Raw genomic sequence first — 25,476 nt, 5'->3', positions numbered from 1 at the left:
GTGAGCACTGTACATTTTGTATTCTATGTTGTAATTAAAATCAATATAATCATTATAGTGGAAAATGTAGAAAACATCCAAAAATATTTAAATGGTATTCGATTATTGTTTAACAGCATGATTAATCGCAATTACTTTTTTTAATCGCTTGACAGCCCTAATAATAATATAAAGTGAGCACTGTACACTTTGCATTCTGTGTTGTAACTGAAATCAATACATTTGAAAAAGTAGAAAAACATCCTAAAATAAGTAATATATTTCAGTTGGTATACTATTGTTTAACAGTGCTATTAAAATTGCGATTAATCACTATTAATTTTTTAGTTAATCACGTAAGTTAACTGCAATTAATAGACAGCCCTACTTATCACGTAATAAATGATGTCAATAGCAAAATTACTAATGACTTTCCCTATTACAAAGCACCAAAAATTGGAGGATCTTAGAGCTGTCAGGTAAGTTGTATAATTTTATTACAACATTTCTGGTTAATTTAACAAGTAATTTAACAATTGCTGTTAATACAATTTTCTAAAGTAAGATCATGTTACAACTTGGAAAATCTGATCTGCAATTACTTCTGATAGAAAAGCTGATATTTCAGCCCCATGATTTGATCTTGCAAACATTTATACAAAATTTTCCTCACACAGACACACTGCCATTAACAGAACTATGAATAATATGAGTATAGTTACTTGCATAAGTGTTCAGCCTGCATCAGTGTCCTACTACTAAGTATCATAATGATCTCAAATCTGCAACTGGATCCAATAGCATGGAGCTCTATACACAAGGAGCTCCCCACTGTACCTAATACAGGGGTTCATGCTAGTACACCCTACTATAAGATAAGGGCCTAAAATGGCAGCCTCCAGTGAAAGCCACCATAGTCCTATTCTCTGGAGTTACCAATGCAGCGACAAGGATCTCTGCAAATGGCTTTGAAAGATACTATTCAAATATATAGTCATTTTTAGTAAACATTTATTCCAAGATTGTCCTTTGGTGGAGGGAATATTCAAGGTGTGGGGTGTTATTGGGGGTTTTGGGGGGGGGAGGGGCGGAGAGAAGCAGGGTTACATAAAACCAAAAGAAAAAAAAACCTAATCTAGTCCCATAAGAATTTTTTAATGTAATCTCTAAAAAAAATAGAGGTCAGAATTTGATTCTTAGCTATTTGTTTATGAAAATTAATCACTGCAAGTTGTACAGTTTTCCTTTAAACTAGGTTACAAGGTAAATATGGAGTCAGCTATTAATACAAAGGAGAATGAAGAAAGAAGATTCTGTTAATATAAACAAAGAAAGAGGCATTGCAAGAGGAAAACAAGTTTAAAAACTAGCATTTGTTACATGTATTATTAAAAACCACATACCACCAACAGCAGCTGTTATAAGGTACTGTTGGCGATTTCCTCCAAAGAAAGGTTTACAGAGGAAAACAGCAACAGTACATTACAGGTTGTCACGGCTGGAACCTGCATGCACAAAACTGATGGGAAACTACGTTCTTATTGGCTGACCAAATCGCAGTGTAGGGTAGGAGTGGAGGGGGAAGGGACGTTGAGTGCTCATCAGGTGTAACGGCAGGAAAAAAGAAACAGAAAGGTCATGCATATCCCAAGGGGGAAAAACTGCAAAATTAAACAATGACTGGACACGGATGAAGTTTTACAACTGTTAATATTATTGCATAAGGACCTGTTTACAACACTCCTGAGATAAGTAGTACTTAAAATTAAGAAGGTTTATTCTCTTCTCAATGCCCAAGGAGTTACATGTATAAATCTCTCACAGAGAAGAGAAATGGCCCTTAAAGATTTTGGGACTTACAGAATGAACTTTGAAATCCATCAGCTGAGTCTCAAAAACATTCAAACTACAGATTAACAAAAGGCTATGCAAATTAATTAACTGGATTAATTTTATTTATAGATGGTGCACATTAACCTTTGTGCCTTCAATCCGCATTCCGATACCAAAGGGAAAAGAAGTTAAGGTAAACTGCCGTGGGGGGAGGAGGGGAACAAATAAAAATTAGTGTGAAATCTAATACTTAGACTTTTTCACAAGTTTGATTTTTCAAACAGAAAACACTTTTTTTTAATTTTACCATCATTGGTGACCATAAAATCTCAGATCACCTGGAATGGTGGTTTTGATATAATATTTAACATTTTAAACTAGCAATCTGTTGCCAGTTCTCTCCATTTGTCAGTATCAATGGCATGTCTGTTAGTACATCTCAAAATCTTTTAAAAATCTTGCTGGTTATTGACATTTACAGAGAAGCGCCGAATTTCATGTATATTTTGCCAAAGCACAACTTTCTATCCCATCACCAAATTTTAAACAATGCTACAACTCCCCATATCTTCTCCTCTAATTCGAGGCAAGCAGCTGCCATTTTCATCATTGATAACTCAAATGCAGACATTAAGGTTCTGAAATAAATCCAACTAATGACCCCAAAGATAAGCAGCTCAGATTGCAAAGGCTAACAGACTAAAACATCCACCAATAAACATGATGCAAAGTGATGAATGTATGAAACAGACAGAGTCAAGGGAACAATCCAACATACAAACTGAATTACAGTAACCACTTTATTCTGCTAACATCACTAGCTGCCTAAATCTCACTTGACTACAGAAGTGAGACACGGAGGAAAGATATCAATTTTGTCTGAACTGCACAAACAGATTTGTAATACCTGCTATGCTGGCATAATGATCTAGTTTCATCTTAAATACTTCAATTCACCTTCTCTCTCTTCTTCAATCTGTGCCACTCTCAGGGCTATGGCAGATTTCTCCTCTCTGGCTTGGTCATGCACCTCCTCTGATTCTGGTACAATCTCCTGCCACTCCAAAAGCTGACTCTGAAACTCATCCACACTGCCTGATTCACTGGCCTACAAGAGAAGTTGGACATGAAAAGAACATTTACCAAAATAAACGCAACAGTTAGATTATAAACTATTCAGGCACAGAACTTTCACCTCTGTGCTTCACTTACAGCTTTATATAAATAACAAATACAACTAAGACCAACAAATAAAGTAGATAATTTTCTTTAACATTAAAAACCATGTTAACAGAAGACCTTGTAAGTTTATCTTATATTAAAAAAAAAAGCCAAAGCTGCTTGTGGTCAACTTTTTTTTTTTTACTTAAAAGCTTTTTCAACAAAAATGGCTTACTGACCAGAACAAATACTGTATTTCCATTGAAAATCTTGTGGTCAAAATTGCTCACTTTTTGAAATTAAACATTTCCTTTTTTTTTTAAAACAGGAAAAACACACACCCCTTTTTCCCCCCCAAATCACACAAAGTAAAAAAGTGAAGGTTTTTTGTTCCCCCACCAAAATAAAGTTTATGGGGAAAAAAATTAAAAATAGTTTCAAAATTTTGCCATTAAAAATTTAGTACAAAAAATTAATTTCCTTTGAATTTTTTGCAAAATACGGTTATGTTTTTCAGCCTGCTCTGCTGGTTCTACAGATATCAGGATTAACAAACAAGATCCATCATTCTCAGGGGCTATTTAGCAGACATTTCTAAAGTACCCTCTCCCTCTCACTTTTGTGTCTCACTATACATTTGTGATAGAAGATTTATTAGTTAATTATATCAATTTGGTTTTTACATTAAATAGTACCATTCTGACATCTCTTGAGTTATCTGTAACTAGATGAACATTAAACTGTTGAAAATTACATGGATTTTCTACATATGCAGGAATTCAATAGCACTTTCAAAACAATTTAAAACCTGTCCTAGAGGCTTTTTAAGCTGAATGAATCCCAACTGGTGTCTCAATTCTGTATGCTAGTAAATTTAATTTTAACTCAAATTCAAGTTTCCAATAATACTGTTGTGAAGGCTACAGTTAGCACTGTGAAGCTAATCAACAATTCACATGAATCAACTTTGAACAGAAAACCTGTGAAGCTGCCCTCTTTGTAACTTGTTCGAGATCAGCCTGCAATTTTCGCTGCTGCTCTTCGTAGACTTCCAGCTTGGCCAGCAGTTCTTCTGCAAAAACAAATGAATTGGCTTCATTATTTGATGCCAAAATAACATGGTAAATCAGTAAATATCTAAAGGAAGAGTGGAAGCCCCAACTGAGATCATAGAATCATTTGGCTTGGAAGGTATCAATGATGGGCTTTGCAGTCCATCTCCCTACAAAATTAACTCAGATTATTATTAATACCAGTCAATGTTTTAAATCTACATCAATGACAATCAAAATTACAAAGGGAAGTACTATTACCCCCATTTTATAGATGGGGAACTGAGGCACAGAGATATAAAGTGACTTGTCCAATGTCAAACTGCAGCAGACCTGGAATCTAAACTCAGATCTCCTGAATCCATGTGCAGTGCCTTGTCTACATCACAGAAAACCACAGCAGTTTGCTTCAATGATACTTTCTGCTCAGAGAGGCCAACTCCAAAAGTGCATGCATGTCAAAGACTCAGGTATAATACACAGGCGGTACTGAGGGGGGAAGCTTACACAGTAACTATCTGAAATACATGTAGCTGTATCCCTTGCTGCTATTCTGAATTTAATGAAGAAAATTTAACTTTGTAATCTCTGTAGAATAAAGCAGAATAAATACACTGCCATTATGCAGTGTATTTCAATTTTAAAGCTGCCAAGTTGTCTTCCTTTGAAACCTTATCATAACAAAGACAAAAAAACCCTTTGTCTTTATTTTATTACAAGTTATCAGTTCAAAATCCAAGACGATAGAGTAAAACAAAAAAACCAGCACAATTGCTTTATTAATTATTTACCATTTTGAATTCTGAGTTCAGAAAACGCTTTCAGTTTTGACTGTAGTTCTTTCTTTTCAATTTCTAATTCTGAGATACAGTTCTTTAAGGCAGATATGTCATTATTCTTTGATGATAACTATAAAGAGAAACATTGTTAATTGCCTTCAAATGTACTGAAATGCCAAAATCAAGATAAAAAACAAAGCAAATACAATAGTTTCTTTAACCTTTTCTTTTTATAAGATTTTGAGTAACAATGTTTCTAAAATAGTCAAGTGCAATAGGTCACTGTAAACTGGCAGGCCTCTTCCTCTGTGTTTAAGTTACAGACTATTACACTACTTATTAGAACATTCCCTTGTATTAACTTTTTGAATTCAGGAACATCAATCCTTTTCTATTCATATGTTAGGTATTTTTTAGAATCCCACTTAGTGGCCCTTTTAGGCTGCATTTTAGTTTTTTAATCAAATCTACAATCACAACCCATTGTAAAACAGGCATATAATGTTAAATTAAAAATGTTACATGTATGCTTTTCAGTTCATCCTCCAGCTGTTTGATTTTTGATTTGGACCAAGCCTTCATTTTAAGGAATTTAGCTTCAGATTTGCTGGCCTCTTCTGTTTTCAACTTCACTTGAGCTAGCAAACAAACACCACAATCATCATTTAGAATTCTAGTAAAAGGATCAATGTAATTATAACGCATATTTCAGGATTCAGCACGTTCTATTTACTCAGCTACACTTGCAAAAATGTCTATGCTATAGTCATAGCTAGAAGGGAAAAGAGATTGTTTAAGAAATGCTAGGCCAAATTTAGATGTCATGTAACGTAATGTAATGTATTTAGTTTATTTCTAGGGCCTTCTTCTACATAGCATCTAAGCATCTCCCAAGTAATTAAAAAGTACCCACAACTCCTCCTCCACTAAAGTCAGTGAAGCTGTATCCAGTTTATACTAGGTCTGAATTTGGCACACAGTATACAGTGGAGTGACAGGAAGCTTTTCAAATATAAAAGCTACTCTTCGATGTAATACCTTCTAGCTGTTCCATCTTTTGTTTAGTTACAGTATCTACATCTACAGACTGTTCTGAATTACTATCTCCATTATTTCTTAATTCTGCCACTTGTTTCTGAAGCTGCAGCAGAGCTTGGTCTTTCTCCTGCAGCTCAGTTTCATGCTTCTCTTGGATCTCATGCACTTCAGCATTATGTTTCTCCTGGACCTTCGTCATTTCAAGTTCATGTTTCTCCATCATGTCTCTTAGCTGGGCTCTCATTACATGTTTCTCAGCATCCAGTTTAGATTGGAGGTTCTCTTTCTCTGATTGAAGACGTTTCAGGTTTTCATTAATTTCCTGTATTAAAAAAGAAAATTGTTTCAGATTTTCTAGATATACCCCTATGTGTTCCTCTGCACATGCAACACACTTTAAAAAGAGATCACTCAGGGCTGGTCAATTGGCAGCATAAGGCTCTGTCATATATATCTATGGTCTGAACTCCCTAGCAGTAGCTTGAAGATACAATGGAAGGCCTGCACTGCTCTAGTGCTAACTACATCCTGACTGGTTCTGTAGGAGGAAATGTCCCCTTATAAAGAAGAAAGGGAATAAAAAGGGAAAGGGTCCTCTGGAAAAACCCCATATCATGCTCTGCTGAGTTCTGAAGACCAAAACTAAAAGAAGTTGACAGCCCCTGGCTATGGTCCCCTTTTAAAGTTCTTACTCAGGAAACTAGAGATGGAAAAAGTCTAAGTCATTTATAACCCATCCTTCTGGTCTTTCCCCTACATTATCTACTGTTTTGTCTAGTCCAGGGGTTTTCAAACTTCATTACACCATGACCCCCTTCTGACAACAAAAATTACTACACGACCCCAGGAGGGGGGACCGAAGCCTGAGCCCACCCAAGCCCCGAAGGGGGGCGGGGGGGGAAAGAGGAGGAGAGGAACTGAAGCTGAGCAACGCTGCCCCGGCCGGGTTGGAAGGGGGGCGGCTTGTAACCCGGGCTTCAGGCAAGTCTAACGCCAGCCCTGGCAACCCCATTAAAACGGAGTTGCGACCCACTTTGGGATCCCAACCCACAGTTTGAGAACCGGTGATCTAGTCCTTTCTATTTTTTGTAATTTTGTTTTTAGTGATTTCACATTAGCTGCTTGAGGCTAATAAAGAGGCAGAACAAGACTGCAGAATATATTTATAAATGAATAGCCAGCACAAATCAGACACTTATATAAAAAACAAGTACTTTCATAATGAGCCCTAGACTATGCACTGTCTGGTAAACCTTGATCTAGAAAGTTTGGGACAGGAAACTAACAGCACATTGTGTATATTTGAGAATTAGGAAAGCAAATAGGATAGCATGGCTGGAGAGCAAGATGGAAAAGTTCACTTGATTAAGATGAAATAACCACTGGGGGAAACCTTCACATGTGCCCAACTCTTGGCCTCTCCCTCTCCCCCTCCCCCCCAGGGATTATTCCATCTTAAACAGCTGAACTTTTCCATCAGAGATATAGTAGACAACTCAGACAGTGTGTATAAAAATCACAAGGGAGATCCTGATATGCATACCCAATGACAATTTTGATTACCAGAGTAGAAACGGCTAAAAAAAATATCTTTCTTGGATAATAATAGTCCATCAAGTGTTCTCGGTGCATACAGATTCAATGAAGGATGTGTATCTGTGTTCATGACTCTGGAAAGTCCTTAGAAGATGCTGTTCCAATAATTATACAGCTGGTAACAAAAGTATAAAGCATGCGAAAGATTGACAGCTTGCTGCCTGTATCAACAGCATTCACTATAGCCTGTTAAAGAACACTAAGTAAATGTTCTGCAGTCCAGCAAGATTTATTAAGTATTTTAATCTGGAAAATTTTCAGACATAAGTAGGTAAGTGGTGTTTTCCTAGCTCTCTTTTTCCCAGGTTTCTTTAAAGGCCATGAGATTACAGTGGTATTCAACAAGCTTTACGGTGGATTGGTAAACAGAACTGCTACACGCTGACACAAAAAAATATTATCAAGTATAAGTCTTTTTAAAAAAAATTATCTTAAAACTAAAAGAAAAAGAAAAGAAATGAAATATTCCATAAGGTGAGAACTTCAAAATGGAAACAATGACAAAGGTTAGTCAGTTTCCGTTCCTGTTCCCCAAACCTTGAAATTGCAATAGGGAGTAATTTTATTTGATTAATTTTATAGCAGCAGTAATCAAGCCACTTTTTTTCATCTACATCTGGCCAATTCTGACCTTGCTATCATGATCCATATTTTTGTCACCTCAGGATCAATCTACTGCAATGTATTCTATATTCTCAAACCATTGAAACTGATGGAAAGTGTGGCAGCCCATCAAACTGAGTGAAATTTCCTGGAAAAAGCACTTTGCCCAGTGCTCCAGGACTTGCACTAGCTGCCTCCTATTGGTTTCTGGATAGAATTTAAGGTGTTGGTTTTGGCCTGCAATAATCTTTCCTAACCTCCCTGTCCCCACCCCATGTTTCTAATGCAGTAGCACTCAACAGCCCCAATCAGGGTTTGGGTTCCACTGCACAACAAGGCACTGTATATACACAAAGGAAGACAAAGTACCTTTTCCTTGGAAAGCCTACAATCTAGTTAGCTATTGTAGTTACAAACAAGAGAAACACTCAAGCTGGAATCCTTAAAAGAGGGCTGCCAACTGGGCATTCTGATGGAAAGGCCCTCAGTTTTGCAATTCACTCCTCCTCCTTTGACCTGAAATAACCCCAATCTGTTGACTTTAAGGGCATACTGTAAAACGCTCCTCTTATTCCAGGCTTCTGAGGGGATAGGGCCAAGCTAAGGGCTGGTGTTTGTGAGTGGGATGGAGTATTTGGGGGAGGGAGGGTGAAGGAAGGGCTGATTTTTATTTTATTTTCAGCTTTGCGTTTATACTTGTTGGTACAATGTTTTTAACAAATGGCACCTACATAAAGTGTGTCTACCCAGTGCTGTTTGTATAAATTGGAATAAATAAAATCAAAGAACTTGTTTTTTAACTCATGAATTGACTAGACTATGAACACTCCATGTACAGTTTCTTACCTTCAGCAGCTGGTCCTTGCCATCTAGTTCTTTCTGCAGCATGACTATCACCTGTGTCCTACCCAGCATGACTTCCTCCTTTTCATGTAGCTTCTGTTTCAACGCCTTTAGTAACTAGCCAAGGAAATAAAGGAATTATATTTTACAGGAAAGAAAAAATAAAAAGAGGCATTTCTTCCATCTTCCCAAAATATCACCTGAGCTGTACTTCACAGAAGTGCATTACCTATAACCTGCATTTTCTTCCTTGCCTATCCTCCTGCAGAGCTGCCCAAATCAAAGCAAGTCAGTGAGTTCCCATTGCCAACATACCTGTTCTAGATCAGCACTGGCATCAGATTTAGCAATTAATTTAAAGAGCTCTTGCTCATGTTTCTGGGCTTGTCCAACCAGTTCCTTTTCCTTTTCCTGGATAATATTCTGAAACATGCGTATCTGAAAACAAATTATTCAAACTTAGTTTGAAACAACCTCTAAAGCACACATACATGCATGACAGAATCATTAAAAAAAATGCAACCAATTAAATGTACTAGTATTGACCATTCCAAGAACCAGATTCCATTCTCAGTTACACCAGTGTAAATCTAAAGTAACTCCAATGAAGCCAACGGAGTTTGACCAGAGTAAGTACAACTTTAGTAAGGGTAGAATTTTGCCCCTAGGGAATATCACACTGTAGTGAATGACCATTACAAATATAATGAAAGTATCTGCTTTTGTTTGGCCTCACACACCTCGACCCTCTTGCCTTGGTTGTTTCCCTTATGATTCTTTAACATTTCATCTCCATATACACATGCCTGACCTTTGGCCACTTCTATCCTGGCTCTCCCAACCCTTCCCAAATTGAAGCCATGTAGGACAGCTACCTCCCCCCCCTTAACTACTTGTTTTACATTTCCAAACTTGTCTTTCCTGGTCACCTCACAAGTTTTGTCAGGAACAGATATAAAACCACAGCGGCCTGACCATTAACGAATATTAAAAAAAACATTTTCTTTTTTAAGATGAACAGTCATGTTACCTCCAGTGTTCCAGCTAGATTTTTATTTGAATGATTACATTCTGCATCTTCAAAATAGCCTCTGTAATTTCACCTGGATATATTATTCTTTATTTCCTGTCCCAAAATGATTAGCAGTACTGCAGGCCACTAAACAGCTGCAGTGACCTCTGTGGTGAAAATCAGCATTTCTGATGTGGGTAAAGTGATATCTAAATATAGTCTGTAAAACACTTTGGGAGTATTGGGATGGAAAGTACTTTATCAATATAAGGGCTTAATCTTGGAGGTGCTCAGCAAGCTGATCTCAGTGGGAGTTGAAGGTATTCAGCACCATTCAGGAATGGACACAATTGTTACTACACCACTACCTTGATATAACGCGACCCGATATAACACGAATTCGGATATAACGCAGTAAAGCAGTGCTCCGGGGGGGTGGGGGGGGGAGGGGTGCGCACTCCGGCAGATCAAAGCAAGTTCAATATAACGCGGTTTCATCTATAATGCGGTAAGATTTTTTGGCTCCCGAGGACAGCGTTATATCGAGGTAGAGGTGTACTACTTGTAAACTGATTTGCTCTTTCACTTCCACATCTTTAAGGCACTTCAAGATTCTCTTGCCCATTCTCCCCTTAGTTAATCAGCTGTCTCAGTTCTAACTAAGTTCTTTTATAACTCTATACAGCTCCTTTAGCAGCTGAACAAGAAAGCTGCTTTGATCAAATGAAGCAGAAAAAAAAAAGCACTAGTTTTATTTAATTGTGCTCAAAAGTGTGCCAAGGTACTTCACAGAACAAATAAAAAGGGAGTCCCTGCCCTGAATAGCTAGTTTTAGACATGCTGTTAGGCTAGGGTCTAAACAACTAGGAGAAGGGATGACAGAGGACAAGGGTTACAGTAAGAGGACGACACTATTAGTCATGGCATGTACATATTTTGGTGGTGAATTTTGGGAGGAAGGGAGGGCAAAGAGGGATAAGTAGCTTTTCGATTTTAGCTCAGTTCAACTCATATCACACAGTTACCCATTAGATTTCCTCTTCCCACCATGTTTAAATCCCCATTCATTTCAGTGACACAAGCCACCCATAGTACACTAAAAACTGTTTCCTAATTCACTGTTACATAAGCTCTAATTACCAGCTAGATCACTGTTGAAAGGATCTTCAAAAAAATCAAGAACTGCAGATGTAAATTAATTGTTGAGATATAGTGGTAACTGGTACATCCACTGTATCAACTCTGGGCACCAAAGAATTTACGATTTGTTCACCTACATTTTCTATATACATGGCTTCTCTTTCCTGGAAGTGATCTCTCTCTTTGCTCTGAAGGTTTTTAAGACTCTCAATCTGTTCCTGGAGTAGGCTACATCTTTCTTCACTATCTCCAACCTTCTTGGTAAGGTTTTGAACTAGAATCTGCATGCTCTGCAGTGAAGACTCTTTCACAGACAGCTGATTCTTTGGAGTGCAAGACATAAGACAATTAGAGAAATGTAACCTGGGCTAAAAAAAATGACAGCATCGTGAATTCATTAGGCTCTACACAGCTAAAGCTAGCTTAGAGTTAGTTTTCAACTTTTGTTTTAAGTTGTCAGTGAAATTTGCCAGCTCATTCCAAAATATTACTAAGAATTATTTCATGATGTTTTTGCAAGTTGGACTGGAAAAAAGTTATGCACAAATAAAAATTAATCAGCTTAACTGGAACTCATCAGAATAGGACTTTTCTCATATAAGCAATGGTGCAAGACATAGGGGTATGCTCCTTAGTATAATGGAGCAGGATCCTTTGACTCTAACATCTGGTGGGGGGAACCCATATAGGTCTATGCAGATTTGCCACTTGAGCTGCCATTAACAAACATATACTAATGGTATACCTTTAATTCTTCACTAGGGGCAAGCGTTTCTTTGGCAACGTTGCTTGAGTCACATGCTAGCTGCAAATCAATGATGTAGGCTTCTTTTTCAGCTAGTTTCTTTTCCTTCTCTGCAAGCATGGCATCCATTTCAGCCCCTCGCTGATGCTGGGCCTCCAATTCGGCAATCTGGGAATGAAAAGATGGCTATACTTGTAACTTACATTTCTATCACCCACCCTCTTCCAGGTTACTGAAAGTCAAGTTTCTGACATGATCAAATTTTGACTGCAATGGTATAAATAATGAGCCTGATATTGGCCCTATTATCCATGCAATTTCTGCACAATCAGCATTCCTGCAGTTTTGCATCGCCAACAGAAATGTTCACAGGTGAGGCCTCTGTACAGCACAGCTACAGCCTGGAGGATGCTATCACTTGTTTAAATTTACTCCTGTTGTTGCCAAAAAAATACTAGGCCACAAAGAAAACAGAAGTCAGGCAGCATTTTCAGCCAGAATCAGAGAGTTGGCAAGCTACCATTATCCCTATTCACAGTGTTCCCAATTCCAACTATTTGTAAACCACAGCAAAAACAAATTTAAGGCCTAACTCCTCACCAATAAAATGAATGGCAAAACTTCCATTTCCTTCAATGGGGCAGGATCTGGCATTTAGCCTCTACTGATATCTCTACATGCTATTTTCACAATACATCTGTTCAGTCTTTAAAAGTAATTCTACACTGAGTAGATGAAAAACCCTTGTTAACATCACATAAAATCCTACCTTTTTTTGTAGTTCTTCATTTTTGTGTGTGTTCTGGAGTTCTAGTTCTTCAACCTTCCTTCTAAGTACTAATAATTTCCCACGGTTAGCTGCAGCATTTTCCTGGTCACCATCTCTAGATACCTATATGTAAATAGGGAGATTTTAGCCTCTAAAGGCAAAATAAAAGATTCCCACAACTCCACTAATTCAGACAATACTGGAAGGCAAATTGTCATCCTACTTATGAAATACTACTGCATATTTCAGAGTTCCTCTCAGGACCCCAGTATTTTTAATGTCCCAACAAGATACTAAACAAAGAAGCCACAGTATTTATGTCAAGTCTGTGCAAAACCGCCAAAGTTTAAGTATATCATGCTGACCACATATGCTGGATGGACATGCATCATCCTGTAAAAAAAGTCCACACATTTCTCTTGGCAAGCACAACCCACATAGCCAGGAAAGAACAGAAAAGAAAGGGATGTAGAGAGAAGAGGAAAAGGGTTATTGAGTCTATATCAAACTATCCTGAAGTAAAACATTACTACCTGGAATTCTGTAAAAAAATGTCCTAGATAACTAATTTGTAGAAATTATTTACAATTTACAATCACAAACCATGCATCTACAAATCTGACAACCTAATTATACGCTTTCCGAGCAAGGACCAGTGATCTTTATCATAGATCACAACTGTATTAGTAGGTTAACTGTTAAATTATGTATGCTTTGGAAGACATGCATAAAATCTATTAGCCCTATAAAGTTATGTCTAATTTCTCTAAAACAAAAAAAATCTTTTAAGTATTAAATACAATTGTTTTACAAGCTGCATGTACAACAATTGTACTAATGTGCCAAACATCATGCTGTTTTAAAGAAATACTGATATAATTTTTAAAACATTTTTAAACCCGTTTATGATAAAACTTCAATTACTGAAATGAAAGATTCTTATCTAATTTAATTTGCCATTTGTATAATTTTTCACATTTGCCCTTGGATAATAAAAACTGACTAGACCCCTTCACTTTTGCGAGTAGTTATTTTTAGGACTGTCGATTAATTACAGTTAACTCACGATTAACTCAAAAAATTAATCGCAATTAATTGCATTGTTAAACAATAAAATATCAATTAAAATTTATTAAATATTTTGGATGTTTTTCTACATTTTCAAATATACTGGTTTCTAGTACAACATAGAATACAGAGTGGACAGTGCTCACTTTATATTATTATTTTCTATTACAAATATTTGCACTGTAAAAATGATAAACAAAAGAAATAGTATTTTTCAATTCACCTCATAAGTACTGTAGTGCAATCTCTTTATCGTGAAACTGTAACTTACAAATGTAGATTTTTTTGTTTGTTATGTAACTGCACTCAAAAACAAAACAATGTAAAACTTTAGAGCAGCAGTTCTCAAACTTCATTGCACCGTGACCCCCTTCTGACAACAAAAATTACTACACAACCCCAGGAGGTGAGACCAAAGCCTGAGCCTGCCTGAGCCCTGCCATCCCGGGTGGGAGGGCCAAAGCCGAAGCCCCACCACCCCAGGCTGGGGGGCCCAAAGCCAAAGCACCAGACCCCAGCAAGTCTAATGCCAGCCCTCGTGATCCAATTAAAATGGGGTCGTGAGCCTCTCTGGGGTCCCAACCCACAGTTTGAGAACCGCTTCTTTAGAGCCTACAAGTCCACTCCGCCCTTCTTCTTGTTCAGCCAATTGCTAAGACAAACAAGTTAGTTTACATTTATAGGCGATACTGCTGCCTGCTTCTTATTTACAATGCCACCTGAAAGTGAGAACAGGCATTCGCATGGCACTTTTGTAGCCAGCGTTATAACCTATTTAAGTGCCAGATATGCTAAACATTTATATGTCCCTTCATGCTTCGGCCACCATTCCGGAGGACATGCTTCCATGCTGATGTTTGTTACAAAAATACAGTAGTGTGTTAATTAAATTTGTGACTGAACTCGTTGGGGGAGAACTGTATGTCCCCTGCTCTGTTTTACCTGCATTCTGCCATATATTTCATGTTATAGCAATCTCAGATGATGACCCAGCACATGTTCATGTTAAGAACACTTTCACAGCAGATTTGACAAAACGCAAAGAAGGTACCAATGTGAGATTTCTAAAAATAGCTACAGCACTCGACCCAAGGTTTAAGAATCTGAAGTGCCTTCCAAAATCTGAGAGGGACGAGGTGTGGAGCATGCTTTCAGAAGTCTTAGAAGAGCGACACTCCAATGCAAAAACTACAGAACCCGAACTACCAAAAGAGAATAAAACCTTCTGCTGGTGGCATCTGACTCAGATGATAAAAATGAACATCCGTCGGTGCGCTCTGCTGTGGATCTTTATTGAGCAGAACCCATCATCAGCGTGGACGCATATCCTCTGGAATGGTGGTTGAAGCATGAAGGGACACAGGAATCTTCAGCACATCTGGCACGTAAATATCTTGCGCCGCCAGCTACGACAGTGCCATGCGAATGCCCGTTCTCACTTTCAGGTGACATTGTAAACAAGAAGCGGGCAACATCATCTCCTGCAAATTGTAACCAAACTTGTTTGTCTGAGCGATTGGCTGAAGTAGGACTGAATGGACTTGTAGGCTCTAAAGTTTTACATTGTTTTGTTTTTGAATGCAGGGTTTTTTGGTACATAATTCTACATTTGTAAGTTCAACTTTCATGATAGAAAGATTACATTACAGTACTTGTATTAGGTGAATTTAAAAATACTATTTTTTTTTTACAGTGCAAATATTTTTAATCAAAAATAAATGTGAAGTGAGAACGTAAACTTTGTATTGTGTTGTAATTTAAATCAATATATTTGAAAATGTGAAAAATATTGAAATAAATGGTATTCTATTATTATTTAACAGCGTGATTAATTGCGCGATTAATCACAATTAATTTTCTTAATTGCATGAGTAATCACAATTAATTTTTTTAATCGCTTGGCAGCTCTAGTTATTTTCTAACCAATTTCCTTTTCTAGTTCTCATGTGTTAGCAAGATGGAGGAAAATGTGGAGTGCAAACATCCAAAAGGAATCATTACTCCTTTAAAAATAGTTTCCATTATATTTTGAATGGAATGTCCATGGAAACAGTTCTTAACTTTTGTAAACAGCTATAAAAAAGTGGATGGGTGGATGAATATACAAGATGGATGGAAAACACACACAAAGCCTTAATTTGACCCAAATAGTTCATCTCGGATCCTGGATTTTAAAATCAGGTCCACCCATGCAGATCTGATTTCAGGATCATGGTAAACTGAAGTCTAACTTTAAAAATGGAAGGACAAACTCACTCTCTTTTTTTCCTCTGCTTTTTTCTCTTGTCCTTCCGATCCTGATAATTGCTTCTTAAGTTCTTCCAGTTGTGAGGTTAGTGATGTTACCTTGGCTTTGTTTTGCAGCTTTACTTTTGAAAGCTTGGCTTCAGAAGCTTCTTTTTCTTCCTACCAACATCAGAGTATATATATATAAAATCATAAATCTAAAACAGTTACCAAGAACTCCTACCTCCACAAGGACATTTTAACTTCATGCCCAGAAGCCCTGCAACTATAAGGCAGCCTGATAATATTCCTTTCATTACTGCAAAGTATCTGCACTGGACTACTATGATACTCACAGGTATTGTAACTTAAGGGGGAGCGTCACATTAAAAATTACATATTACAAATTTTTTCCTTTCCTTTGTTAGTAATACTACTTCAAGGCCTAAACCTTCAAAAGTAAATAGTGATTTGGAGTGCCTTAATTTTCAGATGCCCCACTGCAGACACCTAAAGACCCCTATTTTTGTAAGACAGGTGACTCATCTTACACTATCTCAGCTTTTTACTCATCTCGGACAATGTAACTGGGATGAGGTGCTCCACTTCTTTGATGACAAACTAAATATTACACTGATATTATGAATGCTGGTCACTTGATCATTTGTACCTCTGGTCAGCTACATTTAGATTCACAACACTGCAGTGGAATGTTTAATTTAAAATAGTTTGGTTTGATTTGTTTTAACAAAAAAATCTTTGTTCAATATTAGGTTTTGTAAAAGGCCATATTTTGAAACTTATTTTTAGACTAATATGAAAATGTCCCATTAAAACAGAAGGGTGAAAACATACCTTTCAAAAACTCACTACAAATATGAGCTCTAATCGAAGAAGTCAATGGTGAAAACCCCTCAACAGTATATAGGGCATCTAGTATAAATTCCTTCCATTTACTGTGGCCAAAAATCAAGGGTGACATGCAGTACCATAAGGAATACAGAAATTATGATTGAAGGAAATTTGGAGGAAAAATTTTTGTATCTAAAGCAGCTCAGTCTGGGATAAGTCTGCATCCTAACTAAATGCCAAACAATATTTTGGACAATATTAGCCTAAAAGGAGGAAAATGTCCCTGTCCAGCTTTGCACAACCTTAAATTTGCAACTGATAATAGTCCCCCACATTTATCAAGAGCATCTGTTCTTTTTAGGGAACCATTTGTTGTCTATACCCAAAGCTGGTTAAAAATTCTGGAAACAGGAGGTAAATTGGTAGGAAGCTGTAACGTATCCCCATGCACCTGCAAACTGTGATCACTGCTTCCTCAGTCCCTAATATTGATATAACTGACTCTTAAGCCTGTTTTTAGGAAAACAGCTTATTCACCCAAGAAAACATGACTGCAGTTCATTTTCTTCTGTAGTCGGACAATCACACTGATGTGTACACACAGTACCTTTAACCGATTATCTCTATTCCGAAGTTCATTATCCTTCTCTCTGATAAGTTCTTTGAGCTGCGTTACCAGCTGTTCAGTACGTGTCAGCTGTTCAGTCAAATCAGCCACCGACATGTTTGCTGCATCTTGCGAGCCATGAGCCTACAGACATTAAGTATACTTTTGAACAGACAAAATGGTGCAGACAATGCTGGCTGTGCACAAATCACAGTCGTCAGCTTTTCAGCCAACCCAATCAAATTTAGGCAGAGGGTAGTATTTTTAAAACTTAAACATACTGTCTAGACAGCTTCAGGATAATTTGTCAAATATGAGCCACAGAAGCAGCACTGAAATGAAACCCTGGTAACTGAAATCTCTGTAACACAGATTGTTCCCTTCAGTGCCAACTGTACTGTAATACAGTGGGGACACTATGCTGTTATAACCTGACATGATAACGAAACCCCTGTTTGTTTTTCCCCTTCCATTACTCTCTGTATGAGTGTCTGTCTTTACATTCTGAACTCCTTGGAGCACAGACTGTCCCTTTCTGTCTGACTGGAAAGCAGCTAGCACATTGTAGGTGCTACCGTAAACAATAAAAATCTCTCATTTCCAGTCAATTCCACTGCAAAATTAGAAGCCTCAACTTCTCAACTTAAGTGTGATTACTTGCCAAAAGAAGGCATGATGGCAGAAATCTAGGCGGTGGGTGGAACACATGCACCTATCAGGACAAGGGTCAAGGGAGAGTTCTTGAAAATATCCAAAGAATCCACACCACCCTACCGTTTTAAAACAACAGAGCCAGCTTAAAAACTAAAAAAAACTAAGGGGAGAAAAGAGGCATTTCTCCTCCCTCTCACCACAAAAAATTGTTTTCAAAAAGAGTTGACACAAAATTACAGCACTAGTTACTTTACAAATCCATTTAGAAACTTTTCTTTTATAGAGGGATGAGATGTGATACACAGAGATTTTTACCCATTACTAGAAGAGATTAACAGTTTCACTGAATGTTGCCTAATTTTAGATACCTGGCAGTACTTTCAGCAGAAGAGAGAAAAACTCTTCCCATTACAAGCTATAAGAGTCATACCATTAAATATAATAATCTGGAAAATGGCAAAAAGCCGCAAGAGTTTGCATTTTAAAGCTAATACTGATGTTTAAATAGTCAGTATGATTTTAATTCTTGAGGTTCTCTGCTCGTGTTACTGCAACTAATGATCTGTACAGCCAAGTGCTAGCCTGCAAAAAGGGATTGATTTAATGTTTACATGGCTTCTACTGATCTTTTCTTAAGTCAAGATAAACACGCTGAAGGTGAGCAGTGTAGTTATGGCTAGACTCTGAGGATTGAAGCTAATTGGACTGGGAGCATGAAGCCACCATGACCTTTAGTGACTATCAGAGGGCAGGTCTTCACTACGGGGGGGGGGGGGTCGATTTAAGATACGCAAATTCAGCTACGCAAATAGCGTAGCTGAATTCGACGTATCAGAGCCAACTTACCCCGCTGTGAGGACGGCGGCAAAATTGACCTCTGCGGCTCCCCGTCGACGGCGCTTACTCCCACCTCCGCTGGTGGAGTAAGAGCGTCGATTCGGGGATCAATTGTCGCGTCCCGACAAGACGTGATAATTTGATCCCCGAGAGATTGATTTCTACCCGCCGATTCAGGCGGGTAGTGTAGACCTAGCCTTAGAAGAACAGGTTAAGCAGGTTAAACCACCATCCTTGCAAAAAAGCAGATACTTATTACTGCATCTTGAATTGAAATTTTCAAAATTCACAAGTTTTTTAAAAAGTCAGCACTTACAAGGTTGGTTTTTTTGTTTGTTTGTTTGTTTGTTTTAATACTTACTGCTGCTTTAGGGGATGAATCATCTCCAGTGCCCCATTTCCACATAGTTTCAAGATGGCTGTGAGAAGGAATAAGGAAATACAATTATATTGCTATGAATATTAGTACCACTTAGAAAACTATATACATAACAGGCTTGTTTTCTGCTATTTTTTTCTCCAGGCCTTTCAGTTCAAGATAATTCAAGCTAATTTAATATCGTTTAAAAAAAACAAAAAAAAAAAACAAAAAAAAACAGGATTGCATTTGCTGAAACCCGATAGGAACTTTGACACCCGAGTCACATCACGAGTTGCTATTGATTATTAAGAAAGTGCTGTTTAATTCTTTTGTACATTATGTTACTTCTGCAGACAGGGAAGCCATAAAGTACCAACATTATCGTTCCAAATATTTTCAGAAATTAAATTGAAAAAGACAATCTTAAAAATATAAGTGCCTTAAAGTACTTTTTGGCACTAGTGCTACTTCCGCCTACAAATAAAAGGTACAGACTGTACTCAGTTTGCTAACATATAACCTGACCTTAGACTCATGCTGTATTTGCCTCTGCAGTATGACAAATATTATTCCAATTCATATTTCTACAGAATGAACAGACTGCTGTGCACAAAAAATAAAGACACTGTGACTAAAGCTCCATGTCTGTCACAAAGGTCGCAGAAATCACAGATTCTGTGACTTTCTGCGACCTCCGTGACTTCTGCAGGGGCCAGCGTGGCTGACCCCAGGGCCGCCCACACAGCTGGCTCGGGGGTCAGTTGCTCAGGTGGACCCCAGGAACAGCCGCAGCCCTGGTCCCCAGCCGGCCGGAACAGCCACGGCCCCAGGCAGCGGTGCCTGGCCAGCTGGAACAGCTGCGGTCCATGGCTGGCCAGCCAGTGCAGCCACTCTCCGCAGCCCCCAGCAGCTGGTGCCGCTGCCGCCCCCCCCCCCCCCGGCCCCCTCCCGTGATCCCCCTTCCCGAGATTTAATTGCAGGTATTTTTAGTATAAGTCATGGACAGGTGACTTTTACTAAAAATACCCATGACTAAATCGTAGCCTTAACTATGGCATATCACACTGTACAACAACTGAGCATCTCCCATTCATATGCCTAAGGGCCTAAATCTTGAGAAGGGCACTAACTAGGAATTGTAGGTGCTCAGCACCTCTCTGGTTCAGACCCAAACACAAGCTTTCAAAGAGCCTGATACCTAAATTATAAGTAATTTTTAAATTTAGTAGCCAACTTGATACCATGCAGCTTTGGGGCTCCTCTATTTCAAACATTTCAAGGCCCTTGAAGTGTTTTTCCCCTTGATGCAGGGATTACTCACACTAATGGCTCTGCCACACATTGCAAGAACAGGCCTTCCTGAATTTAATCACATCTTTCTAAAGCAAGTTTCCTATTAGATCCATTTTGACAGCATGTACATGAAAGCTAATCCCACAGTACAGGCAGCTCAAATGTCAACTGATATGTACTGCAGCACTAAGAACGTCTGACTCGTCTGACAGAATTTAGTTAACTCTTCAAGAGAGGCCTGTGCTATAATTTATCAGATTTGGTTTGATGGCCTGCATTAAGAATACTACCACCCATCTTGCTGTACTTCTCACTTTGACCAGTCTTCAAGCTGCAACAACAAATGAGAAGCCAAACTGTATCTGTTCAGTCACCTGTCCCCACAAGCAACACTTTTCAATGGAATGTATTTTGCCTTTTCAAATCTGCATGCACAAGTTTCAGTAAAAGCACAGCAGAGCAGCTGCGCTTCTGAATTCAGCTGATCAATTTATTAAAAGTGCTGGCACATACTTTATCTGAAAGGAAATGAAGAATGAGAGCACAGATTGTTATTAAAGCTAAGCATTTACCACTGATGAGCTAGAAGCAGGGATCACAGAGTGTTATGCAGGAATCATAACAGTCTCTTCTGGCTTTAAAAAGGATGTGGATATCATTACTTTATATATAGTATAAAACTCTCCTTCCTGCATCCCTCTTGAGTCACAAGACCCAATTTTGCCCTCAGTAACACCTATGCATTCCTAGTAACAGGAAAGGGTACAATGAGGGCAGAATCTGGCTCAGTGTACCTTGGGGCTGTGTGTAAATTTTTTTTACTTGTAAATGCTTTAGAACCCAACAAGCATTAGCGGATGCAACAAGTTTAGTTCACTACATACCACATCCCCTTGGATACCCTGACCAATAGTTTTGACATGTTATTTACATTACGGATGTTAATTAAGGGGCTTTCAGGAAGGGCAAGTGTACCAAAACAAGTTGGGCAGCACAGCTGCATTGGACTCTCTTTACAACTGAACTCTCTTTAACTATCCAGTCCAACTGGGAGATACTGATCGGGGTTGTTTTTCTTAAATCAGCCAGAAGAAATGGTTTGTAGGAGCAGGAGCATCAAGGAGGGGAGGGATAGCTCAGTGGTTTGAGCATTGGCCTGCTAAACCCAGGGTTGTGAGTTCAATCCTTGAGGGGGCCACTTAGGGATCTGGGACAAAAACAGTACTTGGTCCTGCTAGTGAAGGCAGGGGGCTGGACTCCTATGCCCTTTCAGGGTCCCTTCCAGCTCTATGAGATAGGGTATATCTCCATATATTAAAGTTTATAAGAACTGAACCCTTTGGAATCAAATCCTGGCACACACAACTCAATTCTTTCTCCTTCCAAAGTAGTTAAATGGAGCTCTACTTAGCTTACCATGTGTGCATTTTTCAGATGTGACCTTAACTAGCAAATGCTGGTCTGCTATGCAGGACATTAATTATCCATAGGCCCCAATGTTCTTAGTGACCATTCCTGAAGTTATAAAAGTTCTGATTTCCTCTGTCTTTCCAAATCAATTCCAAACTCCTCACACCCATGTTCAAATCTCCGCACAGCCCTAGTACAGCATCCATTTCAGTCCTTATTACCTCACCTCATGCACTCTGCTTTGATGACATCTTTGATTTAACTGCACTATGCACCACTTTCCACTATGACAGGAAAACAGCCCACAAAACCTTAACAGAACTTGGGAGAAACTACAAAGGGCCTGTGCCTCCATCCAGGCTCTGGGACATCATGTTGGTCTCCACTGAGCCATGGAAGCAGTATGGCTCTAACTGAGTGGTTACTATAACACACCGTAAGAGGGAGGAGCAGAAAGAAATGATTGCTAAGCAGGGTCCCACTCCTACAAACACTCACATGTGCTGTATGCATGTGTATAGTGTCACTCATGTATTTGTAAAATTGCCCCAACCCTAAATATCACTTACAGATAGAGTTGTATACGCATGAGTAGTCATTTAATTGTCCTCAAGGGGCTGTCAGGGACTTATGTGCTTCTCTCGGACCCCGTTCCATAAATACTGGGATGGCAAAGAATGAAACCATAAAGGTACTCCTTTCTATCCCAACCATAGGTGTGAATGGTAGTTCTCCCCATACCACCAGTGAGAGCAAAGGAGCACACTATGTACAATGGTGCAATTTGTAAGTAAGACCCTCCTAAGTGTTTTTAATGTTAAAAAATCCATTATTTTGTACTTGATATGTGTAAATTTAGGAGGAAATATACCTTTTTAATAGTTTATTTGTTCATTGCCATAGCATTATCTTGCTTCCATCCTCTCCACATTCAGTGAATCCTAAGTTTGGTGCTGCCTGCATGGGCAGTCATTCCTCCACTTTGCCAAAAAAAAAAACTATGTTAAAAGTCAACATTGTGGTTGAGAATATAAATGAAGTCAGCAAACTCAAGGTTATGAAACCCACAGCAAAAGGTAACTCAGATATTTGTGTGTAAGGTGCATTCTACATTTCTGAATACCTTCTTATATTTCTTACATTAACATACATGGAGTAATTAGTCACATGTATTTGAGTGTGTAGGGCACCAGAAACACAGGACGTTTTCATACATCTGGAGCTCCATCCTTAAATATGCTCAGTTAATGGAAAGCTGTGCTGTATGTATGTTAGCAAACAAATGTTATTTGCAAGTCAAGATTTCTCCACAAATGCCAAATGAATTTTGTCCTCATTGAGAATGGTCATGGAAAATCGGAAGCTCAAAAATTTCTGCACACTATATTAAAAACACCACAAAATTGTCTTTAATGTATTAAAACTAATACCTAAATAGGATTTCAGACTGAACAGTTCAATCTTAGGCTAAGAACAAAAGTAAAATATCCTTTAAATTAACAAGTTTTTAGTCCCAGAACACAGGCTTATGAAGAGAAACAGTGATGTTTTGATCTAAAGTTATTTTTGATTGTTTTGCATCATTTTTACTGTTCTGAAAGAAGGGTCAGAAGCTAGGTCTGACATGTAGGCTTACTATTTGTAAATAGGGGAGATAATTATTCAAACTGGTCCTTTTAGCCTACATAGGTTCATCTGAATTCAAGCGTACTACAAGTTGCAAGTAGAGCATAAATTAACATAGCTGAAAAATTAGAAAACACTTTGTTCACAGTATGAAGTTTATAGCACTTGGTATTTAGTTTAATTATTTCTCCTCTATAGTAACTCCACTTTCATTGTCCATACAGGATTTTAACAAAGCAAGGGAAGAAAGACTTGTTTCAAAAAAATAAGAAAATATAATTGTAAAGCTACAGTGGAATTCAGGTGGGTGTGTAGTGCCTGGAATTACATGTAACATTCTTTTTTTTAAAACCCTTGGCAAAGTTCCATATTGAAGTGTCCCTTTAATTAAAAATAGAAACATACTGAGTGGACACCAGAGCATGTGAATAGAAATACATTTTTCTAACATCTCCCATTTTCACCCTGGCTTCCCCTTAAGTTTTCCATGACAAAGATGTAGCCTTCATTATAATTCTGGAAAGTGTGTATGGTAACAAAATCCTCAAACGGGCACCACTCCACTTTGAACTCTATAATCTGTGAGCCAACTATCTCCACCCCATCTATAAATCCTTCTTTAGATCCATTGGCTTCCACTGGAAAGAACATGGATTTGGTGTTTTTTTTCAGCTTTCTCTGATTTCTTTTTGCATCACTAACAAATCACACTTGCAAAGACTTGAATTTAGTCCAACTTCTACACTGTTTAAAGCCATTCGGTACCCGCCAGACTCTGAGATGCTTCTCTCCCAGGGCAACATATGCAGCTTTATGATTTACTTAGGTTTTAATCTAAGAGAAATTCCACTTGCCGTCTCTCTTCCCTCAATATCCCCAATGCTTCCTTCCCCCATGCTACACTGGGCATGCCCTTCTTTGTGAGATGCCCCAGGAACTCAGATGCAATGGCTTATACATCTCCTGAATATTTCCTGTTCAATCATAACTACACCACAGTCTTGGGAGCCCACTGCAGCTCTAGCCTGAGCCCATAACCCAGGCAACAGCTGCACTACAGTGGCACCCTCTCCCCAACCGGGTTTCCAGGCCACATGCCATGTTTGGGAGAGGAAGGGGTATTCCCCAGTGGCGGTGTGAACCCAGGGCGTACTGAAGTCACTTGTTCCAGCACTGGCCAGTCCCTGCCCTGCCAGGGCGTCACAAAGCAACGCAACAAGAGCGTCCCGAGTTATTATCAGGATCCAGGAAGCTGGAGGGCACCGCTGAGTGCTGCCGCCGGCCCAGCCACTATGTCCTTGGGGGCGGGCAAGCTGCCCGGGGCGGACGGGGCCTGGCTGCAGACAATGGGAGCCCGACCTCCGCCCCTCCCCGCAGGCCGGGGCAGGACCCGGCTGAGGAGGAGTCACCCCCCTCCCCCTGCTACAGCTGAGCCCAGGCCGGTCCGGGATCCCGGTGCCGCTCCCCTGCGAGCCGCACCGGAGGGGAGGGGGGAGGGAATCCGGGCCCCGCTCACCTGCGAGCCGCACCGGAGGGGAGGGGGGAGGGAATCCGGGCCCCGCTCACCTGCGAGTCGCACCGGAGGGGAGGGGAGGGGGGAGGGAATCCGGGCCCCGCTCACCTGCGAGCCGCACCGGAGGGGAGGGGAGGGGGGAGGGAATCCGGGCCCCGCTCACCTGCGAGCCGCACCGGAGGGGAGGGGAGGGGGGAGGGAATCCGGGCCCCGCTCACCTGCGAGCCGCACCGGAGGGGGGGGGAGGGAGGGAGGGAGGGAATCCGGGCCCCGCTCACCTGCGAGTCGCACCGGAGGGGAGGGGGGAGGGAATCCGGGCCCCGCTCACCTGCGAGCCGCACCGGAGGGGGGGGGGCTGGGCCGCGAGGGTATCCGGGGAGGAGGAGCGGGCCCTAGGGGCGGCGGTGCCGGCTGCAGCAGCAGCAGGGGCTCCGGCTCCTCCTCTTCGGCCCGGCCCAGGTGCTGCAGGCACAACAACT

The 25,476-nt window shown here is 39.6% G+C and overlaps 1 protein-coding gene across 1 annotated transcript in view; it reads right to left on the bottom strand.

Annotated features, from left to right (window-relative positions):
- Positions 1-19,213, bottom strand: part of LOC135877570 (golgin subfamily B member 1-like) — a 62,498-nt gene extending 43,285 nt beyond the window's left edge. Inside the window, exons 1-13 of the mRNA XM_065403058.1 lie at positions 19,156-19,213; positions 17,304-17,447; positions 15,875-16,024; positions 12,551-12,673; positions 11,782-11,949; positions 11,174-11,359; positions 9,200-9,322; positions 8,888-9,001; positions 5,843-6,164; positions 5,327-5,442; positions 4,817-4,934; positions 3,954-4,045; positions 2,769-2,920 (exon numbers count right to left, since the gene is read on the bottom strand). Coding sequence (XP_065259130.1) covers positions 2,769-2,920; positions 3,954-4,045; positions 4,817-4,934; positions 5,327-5,442; positions 5,843-6,164; positions 8,888-9,001; positions 9,200-9,322; positions 11,174-11,359; positions 11,782-11,949; positions 12,551-12,673; positions 15,875-16,024; positions 17,304-17,447; positions 19,156-19,200 — 1,853 coding nt within the window. The 5' untranslated portion in view covers positions 19,201-19,213. The remainder of the gene's footprint in view (positions 1-2,768; positions 2,921-3,953; positions 4,046-4,816; positions 4,935-5,326; positions 5,443-5,842; positions 6,165-8,887; positions 9,002-9,199; positions 9,323-11,173; positions 11,360-11,781; positions 11,950-12,550; positions 12,674-15,874; positions 16,025-17,303; positions 17,448-19,155) is intronic.
- Positions 19,214-25,476: the final 6,263 nt, after the last annotated feature.

Source organism: Emys orbicularis, chromosome 4 (assembly GCF_028017835.1).
Source record: "Emys orbicularis isolate rEmyOrb1 chromosome 4, rEmyOrb1.hap1, whole genome shotgun sequence".
Lineage (NCBI taxonomy): Eukaryota > Metazoa > Chordata > Testudines > Emydidae > Emys > Emys orbicularis.
Note: the sequence above shows the minus strand (reverse complement) of the source record. Positions and strands in the feature narration are given on the sequence as shown.